The sequence below is a fragment of the Heloderma suspectum genome, chromosome 11 (assembly GCF_057233095.1).
Source record: "Heloderma suspectum isolate Gila_16-S chromosome 11, 16-S_ref, whole genome shotgun sequence".
Lineage (NCBI taxonomy): Eukaryota > Metazoa > Chordata > Lepidosauria > Squamata > Helodermatidae > Heloderma > Heloderma suspectum.
The window spans coordinates 39,794,317-39,820,059 of record NC_139468.1 but is presented as its reverse complement, the minus strand read 5'-3'; the positions used below and the strand labels follow the sequence as shown (position 1 = coordinate 39,820,059).

Genomic DNA, 25,743 nt, shown 5'->3' with positions numbered 1-25,743 from the left:
ATTTGTAGCGATTTGACTTTGGGATGTTGAAAAGATGGTATATCTACAGGGGATTAATTTCATTATGGGTTTCTTAAACCAGAAATGAAAAACTTGAATGTTTGCTTTGGCTAAAAAGCATAGATTTCATGTGCTTCAGGGAAGAGTATGAAGTCTTTGTAATTCAATTGCGTAACTGATAATAGCTCCCAGATAGTTGGGTGGGAGTGTGTATAAAGCAATGTTAATAAAAATTGGAGGGTGGTACAGTGCCCCCTTCCTGCCACCGCCCCCCTTCCCCACTGAGGGCTATCATTTGTCATGTGTGCTTACTCTTCATAGTAAATTTCAGTCACTGAAACTTACTGAAACAGGATGTTTCGGATGGTTTCAGCCACCACATTTCCTTACTTACAGTATGCTGTGGTAGCAAATGCACACCTGAATAATATTGTATAGAGACATGTGTCACCAGCTGCCACTGTGAACAGCAGAGAAAGGTGTGGAATCTATATAGTATCACATGGCAGCACCTATTCTGACTTTTGGTTACCTAACACAGAAGAACAAAGGCCTACAGTTAATGAATGTTTTCAAGCATTTATTAAGAGAAAACTCAACTCCTGACAGATTCTTCATTGTATCTTGTGTGTATACAGTATCTGAGATAGAGAGTGGAAAGGGAAGTGGTGACTGCCTTCCTGCACTGAATTATCAAAATTCCAATAACATTAAGCCTGCTTCAAGGATTGTTCGCATTAGTAATACAATTGAAAAAATAGATACAGCAGGAGATATTGGTACAGGTAAGCTGGCACAGTAGAAGGTCCCATCTTAGTCTGCTGTGGTTTTTTTTACTTATATTTCGCTTATCTTATGTAAGAAAACATTCCCATTGTATGCACCCGTTCATGTGATGGTCAGATTTTTCTAAGCACTGGATGGATTACCTGTAAAAATGGTAGTAAAATAAGGGTCTGTCGTCGTCCCCAACCCACCCATCTAGATATGTTAGAAAATTACATATGCATGGACAGGGCTTTATGGGAACCTCTTAACTGCTTTGCTTTGTGATGAAAGTAACTTCACCTTCTTGGATTTTGTGTGTGCTTTTTCCTCTCAGCAAGCGCTGCAGGATTGCTATTCTCTTGTTTTGAAGATATCAACAAAACAAGAATTACTAAAGTCGAAAACTTAAACAGGCATTTAAATGCAACTGAAATAGAACACAAACGGATAGTTTGGAGAAACAGGAACCGCAATCTGAGTGGAGATGCTCTGATTGAGCTCATGAAAAATCAAATTAACCATGAAGTGAGTCCTGAAGAAATTGTTGAAAAACTAGGAGTGGATGCAAAAATTCTTTCTAAAGTGTTCGAGAAGAGAATAAGACCAAAAACTCTCAACATCAGGCAGTCTTTGGGATCCAATAAGAGAGGGAACCTAGAGAAAGAATTCAGTGATGAGGATGTGCCCTACGAGAACAATTTTGTGGACAAAATAGAGTCCCCAGTTATATTTGATTTGGAAGATTTGGATAATGAACCAGTCTCAGTGAAAACTGTAATACCCTTGCATAAAAAGCCACAGAGGATTCAGCGTGCCATCAGCTTTCCGATAAAACCCATTGAGAAAACTGGTGTTGAAACAGGATTTGATCCACTTTCCTTGCTGGCTGCTGAGACAGAACAACAAAAAGAGGAAGAGGATGAAGAAGATGACAAAAGTGCCTCAACCCCATCTGCAAAGCGAGATTTAGCTGAAGAAATAGAGATGTATATGAACAATATGAATAGTCCCTTAACAAGCCGCACACCGAGCATAGATTTGCAAAAAGCCTACAATGAGAAAAACTCCAATAAAAAGAGTCCAACACTGGCCCAGCCGTGCCGGAGATCTAGCCTTCCTCCATACTCACCCAGGCCAGCAACCCTTACCAAATCCAAAAGTTGCCATGTAAGAAATGAAGAAAGAGTAAGGGACAGGCTTTGGTCATCTCCAGTGTTCTCCCCAAGCAATTTATCAAGGGGACAATCTCAGGATATGGCTGGCACAGTAACACTTGCTTCTCCAACTTCGTTCAATTTGGATACACTATTAACGCCTACCCTTGACGTTCTAAAAAGCAGCATGTTTTCTGCAGGGAAAGGGGTTGCAGAAAAGGCCAGCAAATGGTACTCAAAGTTTACTACATATGCATCATCATCAAAGGTAAGTCTCTTAGACCTCTTTATGAAAAAAACAAAATAGTTCAATAGAGGTTCAAACATTTAGCATTGTCCTTCACTTAATCCTTTATCGCTCACATGATATCAATATCACTTCATCTATTGTACAGGACAACTATACAGGACATCTGTTGTACAGGACAAAGATGGTCTTTAAACTTGGAAAAGATTCCTACCTATTGTTGGGATTTTTTTAGCATGGCAGAGAATTGGTAGGCCTTGGGAGATTACTTTGGGAGAACATGATTTTGGAAATCTGTGCCACTGAGGTCTTACTTGCTTCAGTACCTATACCACCCCATATGCAGTGGGAATGCATGCAGAAATCCTTCCCTGTCACTGAGGACAATGGGAGTGATTTAGACCAAAGTCTGTGCACACATAGAAATCCCTTTATTTGGAGGCCATCCAGAGGGAGGTAAACTACATTGAAATCAGCTGACCTATTTTTCCTCTAGGAGGCTGCAACTGGAAAGAAAAATAATTGCTATGTTAATCACAGAAAGGTAGTTGAAAAATATATAGGGCTTTTGTTGCATTTGACAAACTCATCAGCCTTAGAAGGAAAAGGTCTCAGTGTTTGTTTCAGCCAATATATTTTGAGATGCAATAAGAGATCTTGAAAGTGGAATCTAGGCATCTTGAGTTATAACAAAGAACGCCTGAAATATCTTCCACAAAAGTTAATTATAAGAATGAGTCAGGTTGTTCGTCATTGCTATTTCATTGTGCATCCAACTTTTCTCTATAAATAATAAAAGTAAATTTTGATGTTCAGAGCAATCAGCTAGCTGGACATCCAGCATGGTTCTTCAGTGAGACTTACATCGGTGGCCTGTCACTAAGCTAAGTGGGTGCTGCTCATGGTGGTTCTTTCAGATGCTTTCCATTAGACCTCTAGCAATGAAAATATTCTTGTTTCAGGATCCCAACTCGGACCGAGCAAGCATTTCATCCCTTGGGGCCCTAGATTCAGAATCTGCTTCTCTGACAGATGAAGAAATCTACAATGATTTTGAAAGTAACTCTTCTCCTCAAGAGAATGCCTCCTCTGTGTTAAAGGGAATTGGTCTGAGCAGGACGAGTCTTGAGAGTTCAGCTTCCAACAATGGCTCGTCAAAGCGTTTCTCTCAGTGTGGTAAGAGAGTTTCCAAGATTTCTCAAACATTCTTTCCTCGTATCCTAGCATAATTGCAACAGCTTCTCCGAATGAGGCTTCAGTAGTAAAATAATCTTCTAAGTTGGATAGAAGAACCATGTGTAGTCTTAATGAAAATGCATTCTTTGGAGGACATCTTTCAGTGGGTGACATCCCATCCATTTCAAGGAAGCGGGATTTACAGATGCCAAAGCCTCACTGTCCTTCTACCTCCAGCTTTTTTTAGGTAGTTAGGTGAAGGGAACTTTTCTATTTTTGCAGGCCCTGCTTTTTTGGGTGTGTGTTTTTTGTCAGGGCAGTGGCGAGTAGAGAAAGAATTTAAAATACACACCCCCACCCACACACACACACAGTGTTTCCAGGCTGCTCAGGCTTCCTAGCAGCTGCTGTTTTTATAACAAAACAGGTATATGTCACTCGCATTCACGCAACTAAGGTCACAGTCACGTCATATCTAATTTGGCCTTAAGAGTTATTACAGTCTGGGGGGGACCGTCTTCCTGTCAGTCTCCAATCTTCTCTGTTAAGAGTTCCTGAAGTTACAGTTTTACTAAGTTCCAAGAGTTGAGTATATTCTTCAGGTCACAGTGTGACAGCCAATAAAACTGAGAGGCTCCCCTTCCTTGGTGGAGGTTCCAGAGGTCCCCGGAGGCCCTGCCTCGAGGTGAATGGGAGGAATTGCCCTAGAAGGATAGCCTTCAGGAAGAATGGTCATAGGTAAGTCTAACCTTTCCTTCTACAATAACAAGTGCCTGTTTGCCTTCTAGGCTCCCTTTCAAAGTTTCCTTTGCCTGACAGATCAGAGCTGGTATCATCTTGCAGTACAAGCAGCACAAGTGTCTTCCAGAATTATGCATTGGAGGTACAGCATTTTCCCTTTTTAAATAGACCATATGTTACAACTGGGGGAAAACGAGCAACAAGAATTGATTTACTTGCTTTCTAGTTTCAGTTTTCCCATGCAATAGTCATCACTTTAGGATACTATATAAATCCAGGCAAAAGTTTTGTTAATAAACTAAAATTCTAATAATAATGGAAGCCCCATGATACCCTGATTACCTAACTAGCTAAAAGTGGGCTAGATGAAAAAACTATCAGGTGGATCCGCAGTTGGCTACAGGATCATACTCAAAGTGTGCTTATCAATGGGATCTTCTCAAACCGAGGAGAGGTAACGAGTGGGGTACCGCAGGGCTCAGTCCTGGGCCCAGTTCTCTTCAACATTTTTATTAATGACTTGGAGGAGGAGGTGCAAGGAGCGCTTATCAGATCTGCAGATGACACAAAATTGGGCGGGGTAGCTAATACCCTGGAAGACAGAAACAAAATTCAAAGTGATCTTGATAGGCTGGAGTGCTGGGCAGAAAACAACAGAATGACATTTAATAGGGATAAATGCCAAGTTCTCCACCTAAGAAAAAGAAACCAAATGCGCAGTTACAAGATGGGGAATACTTGGCCCAAAAATACTACATGTGAGAAGGATCTTGGAATTGTTGTAGATGACAAGCTGAATATGAGCCAACAATGTGATGTGGCTGCAAAAAAGGCCAATTCTATTTTGGGCTGCATTAGTAGAAGTATAGCTTCCAAATCCCAGGAACTACTAGTTCCCCTCTACTCAGCACTGGTTAGGCCTCATCTTGAGTATTGTGTCCAGTTCTGGGCACCACACTTTAAGAAGGATGCAGACAAGCTGGAGAGGGTTCACAGGAGGGCAACAAAGATGATCAGGGGACTGGAAACAAAATCCTATGAGGAGAGACTGAAAGAACTGGGCCTGTTTAGCCTTGAGAAGAGAAGACTGAGGGGAGATATGAGGGGAGTACTCTTCAAGTACTTGAAAGGCTGTCACAGAGAGGAAGGCCAGGATCTCTTCTCGATCATCCCCGAGTGCAGGACACGGAATAATGGCCTCAAGCTACAGGAAGCCAGATTCCAGCTGAACATCAGGAAAAACTTCCTGACTGTTAGAGCAATACAACAATGGAACCAATTAACCGGGGAGGTGGTGGGCTCTCCCACACTGGAGGCATTCAAGATGAAGCTGGACAGCCATCTGTCAGGGATGCTCTGACTTAGATTCCTGCACTGAGCAGGGGGTTGGACTCGGCGGTCTTATAGGCCCCTTCCAACCCTATTATTCTATGATTCTGTGATTCTATTATTCTGTGATCATTACTCTTCCAAATAAACTCTCAAACGCCTCATTACTGTTCCAAATGAGCAATCATTGATACCACTGATAGGCTGCTGAGAGGAGAAGCTGATAAATCAATCTAAATGCATTTGTCAGCTCTATAAATAGATTAATTTGACTGCTAATTTGTTGATGTTATAGTGCAGCAGAAACCCCACAGCTGCTTTTTCTTCCATTGAGGAAGTTAATTAATTTTAATGGCAGGGAGGGGTGTCCTTGACTGAATCAACTAAACACGGCAGAACTTTCTGGAAATGTACTGAAGTATGGAAAGGTCAGGACCAGAGAATTAAAATCTCAGGAGTCTAAAATTAGGCAACTAAGGGGATGGGGAGGGAGAAGGTGCACTAAATATGAATTTGGCTGCTGATCTTTATGCATCTGGGATTTAACATCTTTCTGGTTTGGGTGGATCTGTGTCTTGAAAATTAAATTGATTTTTCTAGGCCTGCAAGCTTTAATTGGTTTAATTAATAGATTAATCAACCAAAGATTTAATTGGTATGGGGGGCAGTTTTTACCAGGGAGGCTGAGAGTTAAGAGCACACCTGTTTATTTGTGGAGGTTCTAGTTCTGTTGTGTAACTTATCTTATGTGACTTATTGTTGTCGTTACTACTGAGGGCAAAAAGTGCTGATGGCTATAACTAGGTGCTTCATACAGGTCCTCATCTCGAGCTGTTCACGATGTCGAACCTGTGACTGTCTAGTACACGATGAAGAGATCATGGCAGGCTGGACAGCAGATGATTCCAACCTTAACACCACATGCCCTTTCTGTGGGAATCTATTTTTGCCTTTCCTGAACATTGAAATCAGAGATCTCCGAGGCCCTGGAAGGTAACTAATTATTTGTCATTGGATTCTTGTTTGCAATATTCCCAAAATACTGTTTTTTTAAAAAAATCTGCTAATCACATGAACGCTTGTACTTTTTGTAGATATTTCCTAAAGTCCAGTCCATCTTCAGAGAACATGCAGCTTCCATCAACATTTTCAAACCAGACAAGAAAATCTTGCATCTGTGATCCCACTTCAGGATTTACTGCATCTCTAATACCTGCTCAGGATGGCTTGCATTCAGATAGGTAAACACAATACATCTCATCCTGTGATTGCAGGCATTTCTTTATGCATTATTAAGAGAATGCCCACTCCCTCCTGAAAGCTCAGGGCAGGTAACAGGATGCTGAATTAGATGGACCTTGGCCTAATCCAACAAGACAAATCTTATGTAGTGTTTGAGGTGGTTTACAATAAAAAACATAAAACATCATCAAAAAAGCAACAAACATAATCCAAAACACTAATTATATCAGCAGCATGATAATAATCTCAGTCCATCAGAGAGCTTCAGCTGTTGGGTAGTATAGAAATGGAATAAATAAATAAACAAGTAATAATTTTTAGCAGAAGCAAGGGTGTGGGAAAAATGGAGAGGCAGTTTTCTTTTCATGGCATGGCTTGGATACAGGAGGAATATAGATGGTGTATTCGTTGTTAGACCCAAGTCTAATTTTTGCACGGCTAGGCTTGTCACCAGCATGACCCATGTGTTAAATAAACAAGGAAAATAAAATAAATCTTTTGTCAGCAGCAAGTCAAAACAGACTGATACCACATGTGCCAGAAGCATTCAGATCCCTTCTAGAAGAAGACAGAATACTACTAGAACTGAACACACCAGCCATCCCCTGTCAAGGAGCATCAGTACATACAGTCCACTGGAGGTAGAGGAAACAGGGAACCACAAACACAGCCACATAGTTCCCACAGGGAGCTTGCCGACCACTTTGCAGGGGACAGCCGTAAGTAATTGGAGCTTTTTTCTTGTTTTTCTAAGTTTGATTTTCGAAACAAGCATAACTTCTGTAAAGTGTGTTTGCTTTTGCAGAGTCAGTGCCAATCGTCTCACCGAAAAACTACAAAAGGTGTGGGGGAGGATCTCTTGGTTAATAATAACGGCATCTTGGATAATGTGATTCCAGAGGGAAATGTTATCACTCACATGCTGTTTATTAAAAATATTTTTATCCCACCCAATTAAATATTTGCAGGGTTTGTTTATAACAGATCATAAAAAGACAATTCAGCAAGGACACTCAGTAGAGCAAAAGTTAAAAAGCAGTTAAAAATAGTCACAGCAGAAATTGAAGTCCATTAAAGAGTAAAAGCCTGGGGAAAGTCTTTGGCGCCTAAAGGACCTCAGCATGAGCACCAGGCAAGACTCCTGGAAAGAAAATTCCACAAGCAGGATACCAGAAGAGTTGCCACGCACTTTGATTTCAGATGATAACTATTTGATAGTGAGTCATGTTCCTTTTTATTTATTTTATGTTGTTATTTGTATAATAGGATCCTTTGGGGCTAGAGTGGCGCTTACCCAGTCCAGAGCCCATAACTGTTCCTTATCTGAGTCCTCTTGTTGTATGGAAGGAGCTTGAAAGTTTATTAGAAAACGAAGGAGATCATGCAATAACAGTAGCAGACTTTGTGGATCATCATCCTATTGTGTTCTGGAATCTAGTATGGTATTTTCGACGCCTCGACTTACCCAGTAACTTACCGGGATTAATACTGTCCTCTGAGCACTGCAATAAGAATTCGAAGGTATGAAAAAATGAATATCATTGGTTGTACAGCACCTAGTTTGTTTTAGGGGCTTGACAGATTGATGATGATGCAGGTCCCAATGAAACGTAGTGCCTTATACTTATGGCCATAGTTCTCTTGCCTGCTCCTACAGCTTCTTACTCTGGAATATGGTGGAGGGGATGTTCACGCTGAACCTCTACTCTGCTTTAGCATTGTATTGCATTAATCTTCTGATTCTAGATTTTGATCCTCCTCAAAATTAGAGCCAAAAGCATTCTATCTAGACCCAGAACATCCAGGACTGATCATCCTTTACCCCACTCCTTGCAGAATACTTCAGGAATGGGAAGTGCAGGTGGAGTCTTGAAGCCAAACAAGATGGCACACCAGTCATGCAAATAACAAGTGTGTGACTGGTTACTTTAAAGTAAATAAGCACGGCGGGGGACAATCTGGATCAGGACCTTGGCATCTGGATGGAGGGCTTTAACCCTTTGCCTCCTGCTGCAGACATAAATTGGATCAGAGTCCTTTGCCTGCTATTTGCATTGGAAGAAACGCTACCATTTGTACCAGCGGAAGCTCTTTTTCCAATGCAAGAGGCAGCGGGGTGGGGTGGGGGGCACAACCTGGATTGTGTCCATAGCAGTGGGCAAAGGGTTTAAAGACAGACATGCACACAGACACGCGTACACACACACACACACACACATACCAGGGTCCTGATTGGGATAGGGCCCCCTGCCCTTTAAAAAAAAAACTATTCACACAATTGCAAATTGTGTAAGTGGCATCTCATCTAAAGTTGCCCTTATATTAAAGCTCAAACATATTCTTCTCGCTCTCATTTTCCATTATACTGGCCCTTCCTTCCATGGCAGTATAGGGATAGTTTTCCTGTCTTCGCTGTGAATAGAGCGAAGGCCCAATTTTTTATACAAGAAATTCTATCACGAGCTAGTTCTGTATTGAAAGATAAGTGCAATGCCAAATGTACTTCAGCCCAAATTCTGTTATGGGACACAGCATGCTATTGGTGGTAGTGCCACAGTGGTCTGATGGACAGCCTCACCTGAGCGGGGGAATACTGAACTCCACATCATGTTGGCTTTATTGTAGAAGGGATTTCTGGAAAATAATGGATAAAGCTAAAGAGGAGCAGATACTAGCGAGTATTATTGACTATTAAAATGGGGACCCAGCAAACAAGCATACAGTGCAGTAGCTGAAGATCAGAATTCTTAGGCCTCATCTGGAGTACTGTGTCCAGTTCTGGGCACCACACTTTAAGAAGAATGCAGACAAGCTGGAGAGGGTTCAGAGGAGGGCAAGAAAGGTGATCAGGGGACTGGAAACAAAGCCCTATGAAGAGAGACTGAAAGAACTGGGCATGTTTAGCCTTGAGAAGAGAAGACTGAGGGGAGATAGGATGGTGCTCTTCAAGTTCTTGAAAGGTTGTCACAGAGAGGAAGGCCAGGATCTCTTCTCCATCATCCCAGAGTGCAGGACATGGAATCATGGGCTCAAGTTACAGGAAGCCAGATTCCAGCTGAACATCAGGAAAAACTTCCTGACTGTTAGAGCAATACGACAATGGAACCAATGACCTAGGGAGGTGGTGGGCTCTCCCACACTGGAGGCATTCAAGACGAGGCTGTACAGCCATCTGTCAGGGATGCTCTGACTTGGATTCCTGCATTGAGCAGGGGGTTGGACTCGATGGCCTTGTAGGCCCCTTCCAGCCCTACTATTCTATGAAATGATTCTATTCCCCCCCCCCCCCCGTGGCATCAAGCATATTTGCTGCTTCATGCCACACATTACAATTTCCTATTCTTATGTTCACAGACATGTATTTTGTATTTTTCCTACTCAGATTCCCAGAAATTGTATCTTAGAGGACAGCAAGTATGTTCTAATTCAGATGTTGTGGGATAATATGAAGTTGCACAAAGATCCAGGGCAACCACTCTATATTCTGTGGAATGCACAGAGTAAGTTCTCTGTATTCACTCTGGAAGTTGTTGCTTTTTTGGAAATAATTCCCCACCACTACCAGCTTGAACTGATAAGCAACAGGGCTTTTGATCATGCCACTCTCTTTGTCTTGCAGGTCAAAACCATACTCTTGTGTTTGAGAGTGAGTGTTACATTCTGTCCTCCTAAGGCTGATTTTTTTTAATTTGGTTTTTGTTCACCCTTTTTGGTTTTTGTGTGTGTTTTATGTAGTAGCTTCTTAACATACAATACTGCCTGATCATAATTTTTTTTTCCTAGTCCTTTTTTGTTGAATCTGTATATTCTTGTCAAATTAATGTTTTGTTTGAGGTAAACCATTGGAGATGTGTATCGCTGATTTGCCTTGTAGGAGACATCTCAATAAAACCTTGCATTGGTTTCAATACCCATTTTAAAATTGGCTTTCAGTAGCCATTTGCTTGCTGCTATTATTATATGCTATTGGTCAGAACATCCCTTTTATGGCTGGTTGTTCTTCGTTGTGCTTTATTTTTGTACTCCTCTATTCTGATTCTTTCTTTTTATGACATCTGCTATATTTTTAGAACCAGTTTAAAATATATCATTGTCTTTACCTTTTAGCTGTTATTTTTCCTGCCACCGTTGTTGTTTTGTTTCCTTCTTAACTGTTAATTTTTTCTCATTTCCCCAGCTCAAAAGTACCCAGTGGTTCATTTACTGCAGAAGGATGACAGTTCATTTAACCAGGAGCTCTTAAGAAGCATGGTAAAGAGTATTAAAATGAATGATGTCTATGGACCAATGAGTCAAATCCTTGAGAGACTGAACAAATGCCCACAGATTAAAAGGCAAAGGTAAATGGGTGACTTAAAAGAATTCTGTAATCTCAGGCGGTAATAGGAGGAAGATATTCGCACCCATAGACAGTATCAACTCTTTAATGTTCGACCTAGGAAAACTGCTGCATCTTCATATCATGCCTTGTGGGTTGTAACACAGTCTCTTCTTCCCCCACAATTAATTATGTGATTGACACTTGTATACTCCTTTAGAACAGGAACTCTGCTGCCTTTTTTGTACTGGTGCTTATCATTATTTAGATAGGACCAACTGGCACAGTAAGATAAGCAACTTCCTCTGGGCCCCAAAACTTACAATCTTTTAAAAAGAAAATATTTATTATATGTATCCTGTCCTTATGTGGGGGCTTCCAGCTCACTCCCACCCAAAGGAATAATCAGGACCACATCTGATGAGTTTAATCAATGCTGCAACTTGAGGTGATAGCAGACCAATTCATTGGGCTCCTGAATCTTACAACATTAATTCAAGCAACACCATTGCCAGTGCTCAGTGTTTATTAATGTCCCATTTGGCAAAGTGGCAATGAGTATTACAGAAATATTATTAAAAATCACAACTTTATCAATCAGTGGAGGAGGCTATCCAGAGTGGGTTGCTTTATTTGCTTCAGAGGAAGAGCCATGTGAGTTCTTCAGAGACCATCTCCCTCAGTACTAGTCCTGCCTGCGTCAAAAGAGACAGGGCAGTGTCAGAGCTCCGTAATTAATTAATTTCTATACTACCCGACAGCTGAAGCTCTCTGGGTGGTTCACAAAACAGAGCGCTTGGTCTTGGGTACCTAGGCTGGGAAGGAAGATGGGGCAGTTTTGCATTTTGATCATGCCTGTAGGTACTCGCACTGGGTCATCCACAAGGCAACCATGGCACATGGAAAGCCCAGGAATGTACAAAGAGTAGTGCCCTGCTCACCCTTAGTAGAGGCAGCTCTGGAATGCACAGAGGGCTGCAGAAAAGGCCTTTGCCTCTGGATCCATACTGGCATGGAGGGAGATTGGATCCAGTTTCCCTTTGTTCTGATGATGGTAACACCTCATGGTGCATCTTCTATGCCTGGCAGGGCAATCATCTGGGGCCAGTGACAAAGAAGGATAATTAAAAATAATTGTTTTTATTAGAGTTGGAGAAGAATTTCAAGATTATCTGGAGTACAGTATTTAGTGCTAATGTAGTCTCTGATATGGCATAAATAAAATAGTTTGAAAAAATAATGCTTTCCAATTGTATCTTTTTTAGGAGTCTTTATAGAGAGATATTATTTCTCTCTCTTGTTGCTCTTGGAAGAGATAACATTGATATAGGTAAGCCATCAGTTGTGTTTTGTTAAGTGTGAAAACCATTGCTTCAGGATCTATAAAGAATGTTTTTGAAGCCTCTTCTACAACCCTGTTAAGACGACGTACAAAAATTTAAACCTAGTCAGTTCTGTTCTCTAAAATAGCTATTTGCCTGTAATGAGTGAGGATCACCTTCAAGCAAACAGACAGGGAAAGTTTTGTAAAGTGAATAAGAATGGGTTTTTTCTTCTGTCACAGACTGTTGATGTGCCAAACTACACTTAACAGCAGGAGATCCGTGATTGGACTCTCAACTCTTTTTTTTTTTTAACTAAATGCAGCTGTTCAGCTGATAATTTGATCTGGGAAGCACCGCAAGGAATGGGGCGGTCTAAAGCCCCCCCCCCACACACACACACACTATTTCTCTGATCTAAATCACTCCCTACACACTGTTGTTTGCTTAGGGTGGAGAGTATAGGTGCCTGTATTTTTTCCTGTGTGGGGTGAATGGCAGCTTGGGGTGGTGATGGTTTAGGTTGGGGAAAGGGTTAGATCCCCCCAGCCCATGTGCTTGGTCTCCAGTTGTGGGCTGATCAGCTTTAGTAGAAATAGCAAGAAAACAAAGGTAACAAAAAAGTGAAATGCAAAATATGGAAAGGTTAAGAAATGCAAGGTATTTTTTATTCTTTTTCTTTAAACACCTTGTTATGTCTGTTTATTTCATTTATTTATTTTAAACATTTGTATACCACCCAATATCAATTGATTTCAGCTGGCTTACAATCACATAGGAGATAATGACCTGATTCACATGATCAAAATAAGCCACTGGTGGCTTATATAAATCGTGGCATGTGGGGGGCGTAATTTCCATAATCACGGCTCAGGCACAGCTTGTTGTCTCATCTGGGTGGCATGGCTTGTTGGAGAGGGAAACAACCCTCTAATAACCCATGGGCTGTTGTAGGGTTATTGGAGGGTTGTTCCCCCTCCAGCAAGCCATGCCACCTGGGTTTGGATGACATGACAAGTTGCACCTGGACAGTGGTTATGGAAATTGCACCCCGCATGTGCCGCAATTTAAATAAGTCACCGTGGCTTAAATAAGGCACGGTGACTTATTTAAGTTGTGGCCTGTGCAGGCCATGACATACATAAGCCACTGTGGTGTATTTTGATCATGTGAACCGGCCGAATGAAATCCCCAGTCCAAGCTTATATAGCATTTAAGTCTGTGAGCAGATTTAATAACCATAACTACAACATGAATTGTGGTGGTAATCCGTTAGAATAGTGCAAGCATTGTTAGGAAACTTTTACAGCATGGTTTGAAAATTTCCTACAGTCTACCCTTGATGCCTCCTCTTGTATTCTTGGTTTTCCACAACATAGTTGGCAGTTGTGACAGAAACCAACAAATATGAGGCAACCGTGAATTGACCTCCTTTTTCAGAAGACCCTCTCTGGCCACAGTCCATTGGGAAGTGTCCCTGCGTGCAAGCCCTGTGGAGGTGAATGGAAATGGCGCAAAAACACTACTGGTTCATGGCAGCAGCCATCGCTGTATTAGAATATTAGTTGTGCCTGTTTCATTGGTATGCTTATATATATTTCTTTCTCTGTTGCTACAGATGCTTTCGACAGAGAATACAAAATGGCTTATGATCGCCTTACAGCAAATCAGGTCAAGAGTACACACAATTGTGATAGGCCTCCAAGTACGGGAGTGATGGAATGTCGAAAGATTTTTGGGGAGCCATATCTTTAAGAAGAATACATGTAATGAATTGCTGCAGGGTTCAGATGTAAAATAATAAGACTTCAGAAAAACTCGTGCCCTTCTCCATTAAAAAAGCATCTTCAACTTTTTTTTAAATCAGAATTTCCTAGGGGGAAAACAATACTGGAATGACTAATGAACAGTGGGCCAAAGAGGGATCTCTTCATCTTGGTGGTGTGTATAAGCCACATAGTGGAGAAATCTAACTGGTCCATTGCAGAAAGTTGAGGTAGAGATGGACCAAAATCATGCATTAAAAGTTTGCATGAATGAAATAAGCTTTTCAAAACTGTTTACAGAGAATGTTAAAAATGTTAGAGTGCATACCAGAGTTGTATAACAGATTTTAAATTATTTATAGTAAGTTCATATTTTTTTAACTTTTTAAATTACTATAGTGAATTAAGCGATCCTGTTGCATAAGCAATACTTTTGTCCTCCCTCGGAATATTGCTGTTTATAGCAACTGGTCTTTTTTGCAGAAAAGGTCCTTTTTTCTTTTTTAATAGTCATATTGAAATGTAGTAATTTCCTAGATCACAGTACGAGTTGTCACTATTTCCAGTTCCAAAAAAGTCTACAATTACATACAGATTCTAGCTGACAGGTATTGCAAACTTGTATGAAGTTTTTATAATGGACGTGCATTTGTCACTTTTAAGAAGTTTGGGCCGACATTTCTCTCATTCTGTGTCACAGATCACTGTATCTGGCAAAGAATAATGTGAGAATGGCATTGTTGACTGTTGGGAGACAGTACTCTACCAATAATTCATTACAAAGACCACAGTCTACGGGCTGTGGCATGCCCTGTGGGATTTTGGACCTTTTTTCCTTGAATTAGGAACCTCTATACAGATCACAAGTCCCTGCAGTTTCAAAAATGGCTTGTCATATGTTTCCCCTACCATAGGTAGGGGGCTGCTGTTTGTGAAGGACAAGCCTAAAGCACCCCTAGGCACATGGAATTAGCTGTATGGTTCTTTGGATCATAGGCAAACTGTGGCAAGAGACGGGTGGGTGGGTGGGTGGAATCTTTTATATAAAATGGAGACAGAACAGTATAATATGTAGACAAACATTCCAAAATGGAATCTAGTACAGGCTAGCCTAAACTAAAAATTGGGGAGGATGGTAAAAATTCCTATATGAGATGTAGAAAAAAATGTAATCTCCTTTCAGATATGATGTATATGAGATATATTTAAGATTAATTTTTGTTTGCTAATATCCAGGCTGCATGGAAACTTTTTACTTTTTGTTGCACAACTTCACATTGCTTCTTTTTTTTATAGCCAGTTTTATAACATTTAAAAATATGTTAGGAACTGGAGAACACTATTGTGTTTTCTCTAATTTGCACATATGTGTAGCGTTACTTGTTCACAAGAGGTGCTGCCTACTCGGTCGCCTATTATTTTCCAACTTAATAGCAGATTTGGTCAGGTTTGAGTGTGCTGATAAACATGGGATTTAATCTATACCTCAGTAGTGACTCTGACTTTACTCTGAGGCCTGGATCCAAAAAAACTACCTTAGGTGTATTCTGGGCTTTTGAGACCTTTTTAAAAAACTTTGAACAGCAGATCCCCTTGCTATATCACAAACTGCTTTGGAAGCTCCCCTCAGTTTCAAACAGCATGTGGGGATGGCCGCTCAAGAAATATAAGTCTGGAGCCTCCGTAGCTTAATCAGTCTCTCTAAGGCAGCCTTCCCCAACCTGGTGCCCTCCAGAAGTGTTGGACTAGCAATCCCATCATCCACAGCCAGCATGGCTGTGTGACTGGGGATTATGGGAGCTGTAGTCCAACACTTCTGGAGGGTGCCAGGCTGGAGAAGACTGCTGTAAGGGCACAATGCACCAGGAGTTTCTCTTGTACAAGCCGGCCGGCATGCTCTGGCACAGCTGCTTCCATCGATCAACTCAATGGGGCTTGTGTAAGAGAATTTCCTGGTGCATTTTGTTATATGTTTCCAACACACTTGCATTCATTTTACAATTACAGACAAACACAGGTTATCTTCCAGAGTTTTCTCTCTCTAAATCATGTAAAAAGGCTATACCTCCTGAACCAGTGAATATAAACTTTGGAAGCCACTCATTGCTAAATACCTAGGTAGGGGTGTGTGTGTGTGTGTGTGTGTGAGAGAGAGAGAGAGAGGCGGGGGGGGGGTAATTTCTGAGTACAGGTACCTAAATTATGTTGAATTTTCTAAGGAAAAGTTGTGCCCAGTGGTTGCCACAAATGTAAATTAGTACCTACATATTTGTGCTGTGTAGATAGTGCTGGTCAGCTGTTGAAATGCTACTTCTTGCTGCAGTTAGCTGTATAAAAGCCACTGTTTTATAGCACTTTATAGCTATGACGGAGGGCCCCCATCTCTTCCTGAGCTCTGTCCAGTGTTTTTAGAAGTATTAAGAAAACTACAAACCAGACTTATTCTTCCACCTTTATATGAGAAACTAAGATTTGTTTGGTTTTGGCAAACATGGCTTTCGAATAAGGTCTCCTATCTGTGAGAGTTGTGTGCGGTTGTGAATAAAGGTAGGCATCTGTGTTCATCTAACAACATCAAGACTTCTATTACTGTGACAATGAAAAATTAATCTCTCAGTTCCAATTAGAGCACTTCCTACCAGCTCAAGTTTAGATATAGTTGAATCAAGCACATCGGCCGGATATGTTCTTCAGCCTGGTATGATATAGTCCATAGCAAAAACAACAGTCTTGTGTCTAATTAAAGACTAACAAGTTCATGATGGCATATGCTTTTGTGGACTATGCATCAGATACATGGTCTAATCCTAAATTGGCAGTATCTGCATATTTGGTCAAGATCCAAAGAGGTACTTTAAATAGACCCAAAAGCTTGTGCACACACAAAGCATTTTTTAAAACTTTTTCCCCTTTGAATGGCTAGCTTTGGGTCCTATCACAAACTGTTTTTGAAACTCCCTTCATTTTCAAAAAGCTGTTTGCCATGTGGCATGAAGATCTGTTGGTTCACACATGCGTGCACATCTCTTGATTTCCACTACACTTCATGAGCAGCAACTGCATGTGTGAACTGGGCTCCATCTAAAAACATCATCGTGGAGGCAAAGTGAGGTGAAATTAAAGTTCTGTGTGCAACGGCCCATTTGCATGTTCATATCACCACTTCATGTTGCTGTTGTCCTGCAGTCTGAGGCCAGATTTAATGGTTATCCCCCAACATGTTGGGATTTGCAGTGCTGAGGCAACAGTTCAATATCTATTTCTTTCCTCAGATACTTGTTGGTAGCCAAAGTTATATATACATGAAGCAGACACATACCGAGTCAGACAATTGGTCCATATAACCAAGTATTGCCTACTCCAATGGGTAGTAGCTCTCCACAATCTTGGGCATTGAACTCTTTCCAGTTCGGCTTTCCAGAGATCTTTTAACTGGAGATATGAGCGATTGAACCTGAAACTTTCAGTGTCAAAAGCTCCCTAATTCAGATTAGATTGTGATCAGAAAATTGGATTTCATTTTAGAGGATAAAGAACATTCCCACGCATTATACAGCCCAATAGTGAAATTAACTTCCCCACAGTATATTCACTTTAAAAACAAAACCCCACTGAGTTTAAATTTTAAACCTCTTTGTTACTGAAAGGCAGTTTTGAAATCTTTTCCTTCTGTGAGTATGGTGAATTATGCTAATACTTTGAAACTGTTCTGTGTTTCCATTTGGTAATATTACAAGGCCTTTTATCTGTTGGATTCATGGTATCAGACCTATCTGAGGTGGAAGAGCGTTGTTTCTTAGCGAGTGTTCAGAGCGCTCTGTAAATGTTAGGTTTGCTCTTTGTACAAATATGGCTTTATCGAATAGATGGCTATTAGTATTTCAGTAGGAAATACTTTACCCCAAAGACAGAAATGGATATTAATTACATGTAAATGTGTATATAAAATAATTATAAAACAGGAGGTTCAATTGATGTATTTCCATGAGGTAGTTTATTTCTGGAAAAAATGAACTCATAGGAATTTCAAAATGGACATTTCATTAATTTGCAAAAGAGCACTTTCACAAATGGATGGTTGTAGATTTGTATATATGTAATGTTTACATTTTATTTACCAACAAAGGACATCTGTTTAAGTGTTTATTTTTGTTTTGAATTTGTAGGTCAGTTTTAAGGTGTATATTTCAATGTTCACGATGGGAAGAGGTGTTTTCTCCTGAAATGCCATAGAAAAATGGTTCTATTTAAAATTTTACAATAGGTCAATAAAGAAACGGGGAAAAAAATCTTTGTGGTTATTGTTTTGTTTTAAATTTATACTGAGGACAAGTACCTGTAATTTTTCCACATTCTATCTCCAGGCTTAATAAGGCCTTAATGGGTTGGATGAAGAATCAGTCATAATCAGTGGGTGGACCCACTGAAATCAATAGGATTTAAGTGAGTCGTGTCTAGGAATGTACGAAAGGCACTTAGCTTTCGCGGATTATGCTGATGGTGGGGGGGAGGTGCTCCGTCCCTCCCCCCAGAATCCTGGACGGGGGGGAGGCGCTCCGTTCCTCCCCCCCCCCCCCGGAATCCTGGCTGGCCGGCTGTGCTCCGCAGGAATTCTGCAGAGCCGCCAGCCAGCTCTGCCAGCAGCTGGACATCCGGCCGCTGGCTAGCAGGGACGCAAATGGCAGCGGCCATAGCCGCCGCCATTTGCGTCCCTGCAGTCAGCCGTGATAGGCTACGTAAATGTTTACGTAGCCTATCACGGCTGACTTTAAAAACAACAACAACAACACGCGTACGCAAATGGCAGCGGCCACGGCCGCCGCCATTTGCGTTCCTTATTTTGGCACTTCTTAGTCTACGTCAAGATTTACGTAGACTAAGGTGGTGAAAATAAGGGGAACGTAAATAGCGTAGTGGACGCTACGCTATTTGCGTTCCCCTTATTTTCGCCGTCTTAGTCTACATAAATCTTGACGTGGACTAAGACGTGCCAAAATAAGGAACGCATATGGTGGCGGCCGTGGCCGCCGCCATTTGTGTACGCGCTTTTTTTTGTTTTGTTTTTTTTAAAGTCAGCCGTAATAGGCTACGTAAACATTTACGTAGCCTATCACGTTTTTTGTTTTTGTTTTTAACTGGAAATGGCGGCGGCAGCCAGTCGGAAGACCGGCTGCTGCAGCCGCCGCTGCCGAACCGCCGCCAGAGGCGCCGCCGGATCCGCCGCCGCCGCCGCCAGGAAGATCCGCCCAAGGTAAGTCTCGTCCCAGGGGGGGTGGGGGGCGGGCCGTTCCGCCACCAATTTCGGGGGGGCCGAATGCGCTGGCATTCGGCCTCCCTGATATCTGTGGCGGAATTTTTGTACATCCCTAGTTGTGTCTAACTTGTCCCATTGATTTCAATGGGTAAGTTTGACTAAGTTTGGATCCAACCCAGTATCCTGATGGTTGTGGATTTTTTTTTGCTAGTTATAGAAACTCATGTTTGCATTCTGGGAAAGCCTTTCATTACACTGAGGTTTGTGTGGGATCCCTTTGTGTGTTGCGCCTCATTAACACTTCCTGATGTACAGCAGGAATAAAAAAGATTTAGTACTAACACACGCGCACACACTTTCTGAAGGCTCTACTCTGTCTGCTCCATTCTTTTAGAGATGGGGTTGTGCTCACCGCTTACGGAGCAGGTTTGGGGATGTTCTTGGACCCAGTGTTGTCATGGTGGCTGCTGCCACGAACACTTTTACCAGTTTCATTTGGTGTGCCAGTTGTCCACTCCTGGAAAACAATTGGCTTGCTACACCTTGATAACTATAGACTGCTGAATGGAATCTACACTGGACTTTCCTTGAAGAACATTTAGAAACAGCTGTTGGTCTAGAATGTAACTACTAGACCATTGACTGGTCATTTTACACATATAACACTTGTGTTGAACATGTTGCAGTAGCTCCCAATTAGTTTCAGTGCTAAGAGCTGGTTTTGATGTGCAAAGCTCTAAACAGCCTGGGGCCACAGTATCTCAAGGACTGCCTGCTACCTTATGAACCTGCCCGTATGGTCAGGTCACTGTCTGTGACCCTGGTTCGCATTCTACCTCCCACCCCACCCAGTTATGGAGTTCTTTTCTAAGGGAGGCTGAACTAGCTCCTATAACCTGCTCTCTTTAAGAGAACTTTTGGAATGAAGGGGATCTCAGCTACTTCCACACTGCTTCTTATATTTCTGTTTATTGTTTTTAAAGGTTACCCATGTATTTTAATTTTGTTGTAAACTACAGTGGGTGCCTTTTGGGGATGGAAATGTCAGGGCATTTGTTTTGAGATAGATAGACACTTTGCAATACCCTCTCCTCTCTCCACAGACTTAAAAGCTGTGTGTTAAATGGCAGGCTGTGGCACTGTGCCATGTCTTAGTGTTCATGTGTATACATTTAGATGTATATGTACCAGAGACAAGATTCACCCATCCAGCCCTCAGAGATTTAATTTTTAGGGACTCTGGGGAACAACAACTCTAGCAACTCAATGCTAACAACATTTTAACAAAGCATCCCCAAAAGGCAATGATAGGGGAAGTGATTTACCAAGAAAATAAGGTAAGACAGGAGCAAATGGTATTCCAGCTTCAAATAGCAGATCCAGATGGATCTCAGTTGTTCTCCTTGCTGACTTCAGCCGGCCAGTCTTGTAAGCCATGCTGCACAGAGAGTGCTATGCAGTAGGCAGCATTTCTACCTTTCATTGATAATATGTTGGAACTAGTATGTAAGCATGAAATATGCACATACTGTTTCCTGTAAACATGAACCAGAATAGGAGATGAAGCATAGCAATTTTGGACAGTCAGGTGACATGTTTTGCCATTTTGTTCATTCACACCAGGACCAGCAAGTGTGACTGTGTTCTAGGTAGGTCAAGAGGATAGTATTGTTATTCCCATAGAGCAAATGGAGTCCTGAAACAGAGAGAGTGGAGGCTTGCTTAAGATCACCTATGGCAGAGGTAAGATTTCATTCTGGGACTTCCTCCTGTATAATTTCTGTTCATGTGAGTTGCTAGGCAACAATAGGGAAAGTTGTCATTCCCCAGAGTTTAACTTCTAAGATGACTTGGTGCATGTGTGAAACTTTAATATGCATGTGCATGAACACTACATAGGAACACAGCAAGCTGCCTTATACTGAATCAGAAGCACAAAGCATGGGAAAACCACAAGAATCTGAAAATATAAACGGGAATGCGATTGTATACATCCCTAAATTATGCGATACACCATTTTTTAAAATAATACAGTGATATAAATATATAAAGTTACAAATTGTAATTAAGGACCAATGATTCAAAATTACATGACGGGTATCCAGAACACTTCCATTTCAAATAATCTTTTTTAACAAGTTCTTTCAAATCAGACCAATAAATATCCAATCAGACCCAAAGCAGACCAAATATCTGCATATAAGTCCATTTGCAAGTTACGCCTATATACCACCTTTTCAAATGTTGCTAGAGTTGTTAAGTCTTCAGTGCATTGTGTTATAGGCGGTGAGCTTTTATCCTTCCAATATCGTAATATCAATCTTTTAGCAACCAAAAGGGCATGAAAAATCCATTTATGCTGACTATGTATTACATTCCATGAAGCAGGTAAGTAGTTTAAAATAACATTTACATCAGTAAATATTAAAGAGCTTTCCAATACAAAATTTATCCATACAATAACTTCCTCCCAAAAGGAGGTGGCCATTGAGCATTTCCAAAACACATGAATAAAAGAAGCATTGACTGCATTACACCTCCAACAATTAGCCGAATTTGACGAGCCTTTACTAAAAAGATGTTGTGGTGCCCAATAGACCCAAAACAAGAGCTTTTGCTGAATAAGGCGTAACCGAAGATCCATTGAAATGTCCGATACAGACACCAAAATGGCAGTCCATTGATTAAGCAAAATAGGACATTCCGATTCCCTGTTCCTCCATTCCTGCTGTAAACCACTTGTGTCATATTTATTCATTGATAATAAATATTTATAAACGTGAATCGTAGGTCGTGTGATCAGGTTCAATAAGTATTTCCATTAGTGAAGGAGACTCCGAGGCAGTAAAAGCAGCAGGACCAAATGCCTGCCGAATACCAACAAATGTTTCAATTGCGAGTACTGCCATTCCGCTGAAGCTGGCAGATCAAATTGGTCTTGCAAAGTTGAAAATACCAAAAACTCATAATCAACCCCCACTAACTGATCTAAAGTAAAGATAATCTTATCTGTCCAGGTCTGCCATAAAAACATTTTCTTGCCAATTCTTAAATCTGGATTTCCCCATGAAGTCAATTTAGCATGGGAAAATGGATCAAACTGTAATTGACGTGACATTATACGCAAAACTTCCCTAACTGCCAAAATTCTGTGAGGAGCTCTGTCTTAATATTAATACCTTAATATGCCAAGAACCTAATTCCATCCATTTAAAGACAGGCTCCAAACAAGAAGATTCCAATACCGACCATGGAGGAAAATCTAATTTGAGTGGAAAAGACCAACATTTGGTAGAGGTCAGCAAATAGCCCTGATTGTACATAGCTAGATCCAGAAAACTGAACCCGCCTTCATTAATTGGAAGTTGCATCCTTTTAAAACATATTCTTGGTGGAGAGGAACCCAAAAAAAATTTACAAAACAAAGCACTGAGTTTTTGGAAATATTTGCCAGGTATAAGTATAGGGATCCCACGTCTAACATAAATAATTCGGGGTATGATATTCATCTTAAGTGTGGTATTCACCTTACTCCATAAACTCAGCTTTAAAGATGCCCATCTATCTATACCTCATGAAATATCATTAATCAACTTGTTTAAATTTAAACTAATCATTTGACTAATCTCTGTCAAGGTGGAAACTGAGCTGATAGAACCCCAGAGCAGTTCTGATTCTGAGGAGGATCAGCAATCCGTGGGAGAGGAGCCCGCTCATCCCTCACAGGCACAGCAGCTGGCAGAGATTCCTCCTGCCAGCATTCCTGGGATAGATAGTGACCCTGGCAGTGAGAAAGTGCGGGAACAGGGCTTGCTAGACGCTCGACGCAGATGCAGGGAGCAATGAGCGATGGAGGGCGCGGAAAGGAGGCGTAGCGCCCGTTTGGTGCGCAAGCAACGGCCACCTCCCGTGGACCCAAGGGAAAGAGGGAGGATCTCTCCCTAGCCCATAAGTTCAGGGTCTTCAAGTGACTGTCCTTCAAACAGGGATCAACTGCCTACTCGGAGCATAAGCTACTCTGCTGTTCCTTGCTTAGTCGCTGGTGATTAGCATCTGAAAGAGTCATTAAGCTGAAAAAGGATTAAAGCCTTGAAAAGAATCCTTTCGTCTGTGTCTTGAGTTGGCTATTGGAGTCTACTGAAAGAGGCCGCTAGGGCGCTCCTGACAGCTTGATCCCCGTTCCTCTTTTTTTTCTCTCTCTCTCTCTTCTCCTACTGCCGAATGGAGGGTGCCAGGGACCCAGCGGTGCAAGCTCTGGCGCAAGAGAACCAGATTCTCCGTGATCAAATGGCGCAACTGACAACTGCCGTACAGAGTCTGCAAGCTGCGGTTCAACCCCTGCCACCTCCAATTCCCCCCTGCTGCAAGTGCCTGGTGACTTTGCCATAGAAGTTTCCTGAGGATAAAGGACTTTTTCAGATTTTCCAGGCCCAATCGGAGCTGTACATGCGCCTTCGACCTGAGGATTTCCTGACGGAATAGGTTCGTGTGGGCTTCGTCATTAACCTACTTTCAGGCGTGGCAGCTAAATGGGCTTCGGGACTTCTTCTCACTAATGAGAAGCTCAGGGACTATCAAGGTTTCATGACAGCGATGGCCAGATTTTTCGGTGACCCCCTGCGCACGCGGACAGGTTCTCGGGAGATTCACCGCCTCAGGCAGGGCAAGGACTCAGTTTCCAGCTATGCGACAACTTTTTGCTTGCTGATGCAGGATTTACAGTGGAATGATGCCGTGCTGGTGGCTCAGTTTTTGGACGGTTTGAACGACAAGATCTTGGACGAGTTGGCGCACACGCCTAGCTCGCCTACTTTGGAGGACCTCATCCAGACCTGCCTCCAGATAGATAGTCGGCTGGAGGGGCGCCGACAGACCCGGCAAGGTGCCGGGGGCCGAGATTTCCCTCCTCCCATTCCCCTGTTTCCTGCTCCCTCCCCCACCCCCGCCCCTGCGGTGGGGGTGGAGAAGACCCCGATGCAGCTGGGAGCTACCCGAGCCCCACTGCCGCCAGAGGAACTAGAGCGGCGGCGGGCTGAGCGCTGATGCTTTCGGTGTGGAAAACTGGGACATTTCGCCAAAACCTGCTGTGCTAGACCCGCAGCTCCTCTGCCTCCCCCTCCTCTCCTTCCTCCCCCTCCTCCTCCTCCTTGCCCCCAGGCCTGACTAGGCTGCCCCCCAAGCCTGTAGGGGGTCTCCAGTGTGGGGGTTGGTTCCACAGCCGGTGGGTACCTTCCGCAACCCCCTACCCTCCCATCTGCTATTTCATGTTTACCTCCGCTCCTCCCAGTGGGGTGGGGTGGAGGCCCTGGCTTTAGTGGACTCGGGGGCTACGACCAGTTTCATGGATGAAACCTTCGCCCACTTCCACAAGATTCCTACCCTGCCTCTTCCTGCCCCCTTGGCAGTGGAGACTGTCGATGGGCGTCCTCTTTCTTCGGGCACGGTGACCCGGATTACAGTTCCACTCACTCTGCGTGCCCAGTCCCACATTGAGCAGATTCAGTTTCACTTGGCCAAGGTTCCTCAATACCCAATCGTGCTGGGTGTGTCCTGGTTCTCTAAGCATAATCCTCAGATTTCCTGGGAGCTTCAGCAAGTGGAGTTTGCGTCTCCCTACTGCCGGGAGCATTGCCTCCCAACCGAGGCGCCAGTCCCAGTCCAGGCCTTAACCCTTTCCTCCTCCTCCTCGTCTGCTTCTGGCAGTTCTTCAGCTACCGTGATCCTCCCAGAAAAGTATGCAGCTTTTCAGGATGTTTTCGACAAGGAAGCCGACCAGCTCCCCTCCCACCTGTCAAGGGCTCCTTGGAGGGCTCTCTCAGTCTAATCCAGTAGCCAAGTCCAGACGCAGACAAAGGGATTCTTTTCAAAGCTTTATTCTTCTTTTACAACTTAACAACTCTACAGGTAGCAACTAGATCTGAGCAGCAGCATCTCTATGCCCTAAGTTGGAACAGTTGGTCCCCGTTTGAAAGGCAGTTACTGGCAGACCCCTGAATATAAGGACTAGGGAGAATCCCTCCCCTTTTCCCTTGGATCCTCTGGGCGCAACCGTTCTTTGAGCGCGAACCCTTTGGCGCCGCTCTCTGCGTCTGCGCCGCGCATCCACCCAGTCTGCTATCTGTGCTGAGACACTCCCTGGACTGCTTTCTAAACTAGGAATGTGGGTGGGAGGAATCTCCGTCAGCTGTTGGTCCTGGGAAAAAGGAGCGCGCTCCTCTCCCGAAGGAGCGACTGCTCTTCCTCAGCAGCAGAACTACTCTGGGAATCTATGGGCTCAGTGTCCACCCTGACACCACCACCCATTTGACTGTGCCATTAACCTCATTCCGGGGGCAACCATCCCCACTGGCTGGCTATATTCGATGTCAGAGCCGGAACTTCGAGCTCTGTGAGAGTTTTTGGACACAAACCTCAAACGTGGCTTCA

The 25,743-nt window shown here is 42.6% G+C and overlaps 1 protein-coding gene across 1 annotated transcript in view; it reads left to right on the top strand.

Annotated features, from left to right (window-relative positions):
• DENND4A (DENN domain containing 4A) overlaps positions 1-14,336 on the top strand; it is a 74,097-nt gene extending 59,761 nt beyond the window's left edge. The window contains exons 20-31 of the mRNA XM_084817479.1: positions 639-785; positions 1,103-2,190; positions 3,132-3,345; positions 4,134-4,228; positions 6,233-6,408; positions 6,510-6,656; positions 7,166-7,376; positions 7,924-8,178; positions 10,040-10,157; positions 10,835-10,997; positions 12,241-12,305; positions 13,916-14,336. Of these exons, the coding sequence (XP_084673605.1) occupies positions 639-785; positions 1,103-2,190; positions 3,132-3,345; positions 4,134-4,228; positions 6,233-6,408; positions 6,510-6,656; positions 7,166-7,376; positions 7,924-8,178; positions 10,040-10,157; positions 10,835-10,997; positions 12,241-12,305; positions 13,916-14,052 (2,816 nt within the window). The 3' untranslated portion in view covers positions 14,053-14,336. The remainder of the gene's footprint in view (positions 1-638; positions 786-1,102; positions 2,191-3,131; positions 3,346-4,133; positions 4,229-6,232; positions 6,409-6,509; positions 6,657-7,165; positions 7,377-7,923; positions 8,179-10,039; positions 10,158-10,834; positions 10,998-12,240; positions 12,306-13,915) is intronic.
• Positions 14,337-25,743: the final 11,407 nt, after the last annotated feature.